Source organism: Cynocephalus volans, chromosome 1, assembly GCF_027409185.1.
Source record: "Cynocephalus volans isolate mCynVol1 chromosome 1, mCynVol1.pri, whole genome shotgun sequence".
NCBI lineage: Eukaryota > Metazoa > Chordata > Mammalia > Dermoptera > Cynocephalidae > Cynocephalus > Cynocephalus volans.
This window is the reverse complement of record NC_084460.1, coordinates 95868670-95874736: the sequence shown is the minus strand read 5'-3', so window position 1 is coordinate 95874736 and position 6067 is coordinate 95868670. Positions and strand designations below refer to the sequence as shown.

General features: G+C 38.2%; 1 protein-coding gene across 1 annotated transcript in view; it reads left to right on the top strand.

The window, feature by feature from the left end:
• The first annotated feature begins 1799 nt into the window (after positions 1 to 1799).
• The window catches only part of SLC2A2 (solute carrier family 2 member 2), a 29420-nt gene continuing 25152 nt past the window's right edge, over positions 1800 to 6067 (top strand). The window contains exon 1 of the mRNA XM_063076541.1: positions 1800 to 1814. Coding sequence (XP_062932611.1) covers positions 1800 to 1814 — 15 coding nt within the window. The remainder of the gene's footprint in view (positions 1815 to 6067) is intronic.

The window sequence follows — 6067 nt, the reverse complement described above, 5'->3', positions numbered from 1 at the left end:
AGTGGCAGGTGGCGCTGCCAATGGGAGAGGACAGTGGGTGGACGTCGGCGACTCAAGGTCCCATGCCTCAGTAGCGGCAAATTCCGGCTCCGAAGTGGAAGGTTCAAAAGACAAAGGTTGGTGAGCAGCAGAGGGTAACTGTCGCTTCTGACAGCACAGAGGCTGTCCCGCACAGTTGTCACGTGACTGGAAAATGACTGCGGAGACCCGCTCCTGTTACAGAGGGCGCTGACAGTGGGCGTGCGCACTCGGTGCGGCCGCCGGGCGCTTTAGTCTCGTTCGGAAGCGTCCCCCAAGCTCGGCTGTGCCACATAGGGCCCCTCACGTTATGATTTAACGAGTTAATCCATGTCATGTGTCGAGAGCAGCACCTGGCACCGAGCAAGAACTCAGTAAAGATGAACAATCGTTACTATTTTTGTTTATGCTTTTCCACTAAAAAGTGATTGCATTGCGTGATTGCAATTACGCATGTCTCACCTTATACATTATAAACTCCTGATGGGAGGAGGCCGTCTTATCTATCTTCTCAATCATCTCAGAGCATGGAACTGTGCTGGGCCCAATAAAAGTTTCTGGTTTGAACTGAATTATTTACCTTCTCAAACCAAACATTTCAGATGCGTCACCTTGCAGAGGTGATAGAAATGAAAAGGGGATGAGCAAATAAAAGACAAATGAAATGAGTCTCCTCTACCCCTTTATTTTCTCACCCTCTGTTTCTTCATAGCACCCCTGGTTTTACTGCTGTCTCTTACATTTTCTCTGCTGGGAACTGGTTCCAGTTCAGCCTCAGTGGAACCAGTGACCCTAGTCACCATGCGCAGTTAAAGCTCAATCAATTTCGATATCTCCTGAACCCGCACAGGAACTGGATATCATAGAGGATACCAAGAAAGGCACAAGCGCAAGCAATATGAGCAGATTTGTTTGAGAACTGTACACTGTCACCTCCAGCAAGTGCTTCCTAACTATACAGTGAACTAAGAATAATAATAGTAATAACAATAACAATAACAACCACTATTTACTGAGCACTTACATGTCAGGAATGTGCTAAACACTTTTACATATTATCTCATTTAATCCACCCAAGAAAACAAAGTGTATGTCTTGTTATTTCCAATTTTCAGGTAAAAAAAAAAACTGAGGCACAGAAAAGTCACAGTGAGCCACTTGCTTAAGGTCACACCCTCTGTAAAATGTTGAGATTCAAACCCACGTCCATAACTCTTCAAAGCTCAATCGGGTAACCTTTGAAGTCTGCCAGGGCCTATGGCCCCGCAGCCCAGCTCTAAAGCACAAACACCACAGTTCTTGTTCTCAGGGGAGCAGAGTTCAGTGTGCCTCCTGTGCCCTTGTCTTTGCCCTCCCTGCAACAGTACACAGCAGCCCACATAGCTCATCTTCTACAAAAGACTCCAAAGATTTATCTTTTTGTCTGTGCCCAGTTACTGCCATACTTAACACATGGCTTGAAATGTGACTGCCTCTGGTTTGTAACTTACGCCTAAGGGACCTGCTCCCATTTTCTTTCCTGGCGGAACAAAAGCATTGAAGCCACAGGTCACTGAGGCAAAGCACTTATTGATGAGATTCCCATCAATAGTCAGCCACTGCTAATGTTAGACTTCGACTCTGAGGTCAAGGTAGCCCCACTCCTTCCTCACCTTGCTCCTCCTCCTGCAATGTATAACTAGGCTTAGGCAGAGCTGTGGACACAGGCAGGGGCTCGTCAGCGGCATGTGCCACACTCGATACAGGAGATGGAATTAAGAGGAAGACTCCCAACCCATAAAATGACAAAAGATAAGGTAAAGCAGCATTTTGTTCATTTTGAATCTGGCTTTGAGGAAATGGATAGGGAAATCCATTCACGTAAGTGAATATATAGAGAGAATTTGGGGGATGTGGGATGTAGCTACCACAGATCAAAAGTACTTCTTGTTACTTAGCCAATTGATAGTTCATTTGGCTGCTAAAGAAAAACAAACAAACCTGTTTCTTATTCAGTAACTAAATTAAGGATATTTGTTCTGTTTTCTGAGTAGTCTGCATAACTTTTTTCACGCGATTCTGCATAATCATATTACTGAAGATTTCCCCTGCCAAAAAAAACCCAGAAGTCAGATTAACCTGAATCTAATCATGAAAATTGATCTGGAATCTTCAAAAACGTCAACGTAGGAAAAACAGAGAAGATGGGAGAGCTATTCTAGATTAAAAGAGACTAAGAACTGACAAATTCTACAAGTGGTCTTAGATTACACGGGGAAGACAAAAACAGCTTTAAGGGACAATATGGGCTGTATCTTAGATAATATTAGTGTATCCATGTTACATTCTTGGATGTGATCGTGGGGATTGTCGTTGTTATTAATGAGGACATGCTGAAGTATTTAGGAGTGAAGTGACACTAATATCTGCAGCTTATTTTTACGTGGTGCAGCCAAAACAACACACACGTACATACACAGTGAGAGTTAGACAAATGTGGCGAATGTTAACCATTCAACTTCTCTTTAGACATACTTTTCAAAATAAAAACTTATATATAAAAAGGATTTAGTGCTCTTGTTCCCTTATAAGTTTTCCCCAACAAAACTCACCCACCCTGTACACAGTAATACAAGTTGATCAATCTGTGCCCCTGTTAGAGTAGGACCTTTAAAATTAGGACCCTGGTAAAATTTACTCTGCTGAACATTCCTTCATGTCATTAATGGCATGGTTAGGGGGCATTGGCTTTGGACTCAGCCAGGCTTGGATCTGGGTTCTAGCAATGCTACTTACCTGCTGTGAGACCTGGGTTAAGTTATTTATCCTAGCTTTAGGTTTTCTCTATTATTAGAAAATAAGAACATATTGGGATATAAAATGAGGATATAATATGGGATATTCAGGGATTATACTAGTACTTTAGGGCTGGGAGTAATTAAATAATATTAGAGAGGATTATATGGCAAACATTTTAATGTTAATAGTTATGCATTTATATAATGTATATTCAAAGAATAACTAGCATGTCATGATTTTACAGATATTATAGACCAGGATAAAGTGAAAGTACTTAGAACTTTAAAGACAATTTAAAGGCAAATATTGTTAATAACTATACAGATGGTATGTAGATTTGGTAAAAATCATTAAGGTAGTACTATATTCAAATAACTAAAGTTTGGAAGATACTGCAAAAGGGAAAGTAATGTGCTTAACACAGTGCCTGACGTGTAGCAGATGCTCAAGCTTTACTTAGAATTATCATTAAATTCCCTTAGGAGCTTTAAAAATTATGTTGCTGAATTTTTCTTGAGAACCAAGGAATTGACTAATAATGGAACCCAGAAAAAATGAGCACTGATGTAAAGTGCAGTGTTTTTCAGTTCTGTCAATCTACCCAGACTTTGAAAGAAGTAAGATAAGCACAGGACTAACAGTCAGGAGACCTGAGTTCTCTCTCCAGATATGCCCATAATGTGCATAAAACTCAAACAAAGGACTTGACCTATAGGACCTCAGTTTCTTCAACAAAAGAATGGAGGAATTAGACAAGAATCTATTGCTTTTTAAGGTCTCTTTCAACTTGAAAATTCTGTGGCTCAAGAAGCCCCTGGCCTTTTTCAAAGTTGGGTACAAAATCATCTTCGGTTTGGCTTTTGGAGGCATGTGAAAGAAAAGAGGAAAGGGTATAAGCTTTTTCCTACCTAGTCAATCAGTAGTTGCTGCAGAATCTGCTCTTTTGTTTAGCAGTGGGGGGTTAAGAACATTAGCTCTGGGTTCCCATACTAGAGTATCTGTCACTTACCATCTGTGTGGTGTTAGGCATGCTCCTTAATCCTCTCTGAGCCCTGGTTTCCTCACCTGTAAAGTGGGGATTTTATGTACTTTGTAGTAGTGTTGTGAAGATTACTGGTGATGTATGAAAAGTTTACACATAGTTGTTTGGCAAAAGCAATGAATGAGAAGATAATGATGTGATTAGAGATGTATTTGTTCTATAGCCCTTTCACTGTTCATAGGAAGGTTTTAGTTATTTATCTTTAGTTTTCACAGTAATCCTATGCATGAACTATTTTTGTACTCATTTTATAGGCAAAGAAACTGAGGCTTAAGGATGTTAGGGGTATAGCTGGGACCCTTTTCTAGGTTTTCTGACTCCCACATCTACTTGTTTTTTCTAATAGACCTTAACTGACTTCTAAGCCACAATATAAACACCACATTTTGTTTTATGTTAAAGTTCAGCCATTTGTTTTTTCTACCCTTCCGCATTTATCCAGCAGCATATTTTGAATTGGATATGGAGTATAGTTTCTCTAATTTAAAATGATTGAACTCTAAATGAAGGTAGTTTTTTAAAAGTGCAAGCTTAACAGTTTGTAGCCTGTGTAGAAGTTAAAAGGCTTGAAGATCTTATGCCATTTACTAGGTATATGGAACCCCATCCTAGCTTTGGCTATATGAGCCACTATGTTTTAGATGGCTAGTTACATTTTAGAGACTAATTCAAAATCTGTCCTAATCCTATACGCCATATACCACATAGTGTGTGTGCATGCATTTTATATTTATATATAATTTATATATAATAAATATATATGTAGTTTTATATAATAAATTTATATATGATTTATCTCTAATAAATATATAATATATATTTTTTATGTGTGTGTATATATATGCTTCTTTGGGGCAATATAAGAGGGTACTTGAAAAAGTTCATGGGAAAATAGAATTAAAAGATAATACAAATCTTTCTATAAACTTTTTGAAGACCCCTACTATATACCATTGGAGTACATCTTTTCAGTTGGCTTTGAAGTCCTTTCTTTCAGGGAAGGAAGTTGCTAGGAGGGAAAGTCTGTGTAGGTGCCTGCTATATTAATGGAAAGAGGGGAGCTTTGTAAACCTACAGATTCCCAACTTCCACCCCAAAGATTCCAAATCCAGTAGTAGGTCTAAAGTGAGCCCCCGCAAGCTACATGTATAATGAGCTCTCCAAGTACAAGGGTACTTCAAAAAGTTTGTGGAAAAATGTAATTAAAAGATAATATGGATCTTTCCGTGAACTGTTTGAAGACCCCTCGTAGGGTCTCAGTTCAGAACTGCTAGACTAAATAACTTCAAGGACTTTCAGGGCGGTTCTATAATAATAATTTATCGATTATGACACTGTGAAATTTCTGATCTCTAGCTTTTCTGCAGAATGAAGGGTCCTGGTTAATCAGCTATTCTTCATGCTGGAGGAGGGGGATTTATATTCATCCCACAATTTAGAGAAAAAGCAAAGCTCCTTTAAAGGAAATGGCTTAGGTCACATATCCACTAAGAGTGGGAACTGGAATCCATGTTGACATGACTCATTCATTCATTCAACAAAGCACCTACTATATCCCACACTTTTCATTTTTAAATCTTATATTATGTAATTATTCATGAAAATATTTTCATTATAAAATGTCTAATAATGTCAATAAAAGAAAAAATATTCCTTCACCCCTCTTTTCCAACCTCACACTCTTCCTCAAAGGTCGTCACCTTATTTGTTCTTTTTTATATGTAATTCTATAAGTTATATACAACATGCACAAATCAAAGAATATTCATGTTTAAGTATTTAAAAAATTAATGAGATTACACAATTTCCTTTACCATTTAAAAATAACTCAATACATATAATCACATTATTCTTTTTAACTGCTGCATACATGTTGTATGTAGCTAATGATGTATCTGAATCTATTTGGCCGTTTCCCATCAAATGACATGTAAGATCTTTCTATAATATTTGCTATCACGCAAACAAAAAATGCACTAAATATCCTTATATGGGATTCTACATGCATGATATGATTTTGCTAAGATGGTTAGACATGTAATTATGAGTTGAAGGGGATGAATGTTCTGCCCCTTTCTTCACAGGTTTATTGTAGATGGAGCTGGGGAGAAAATAATATTCACTAACCTATAACTCTAGGTTCAACTAGGTGCAAATCCTGAAAAATATCCTTACCCGGATGTTGATGAAGATAATAATAAAGGCTGGCTGATGCCTCTTGTATGAGTA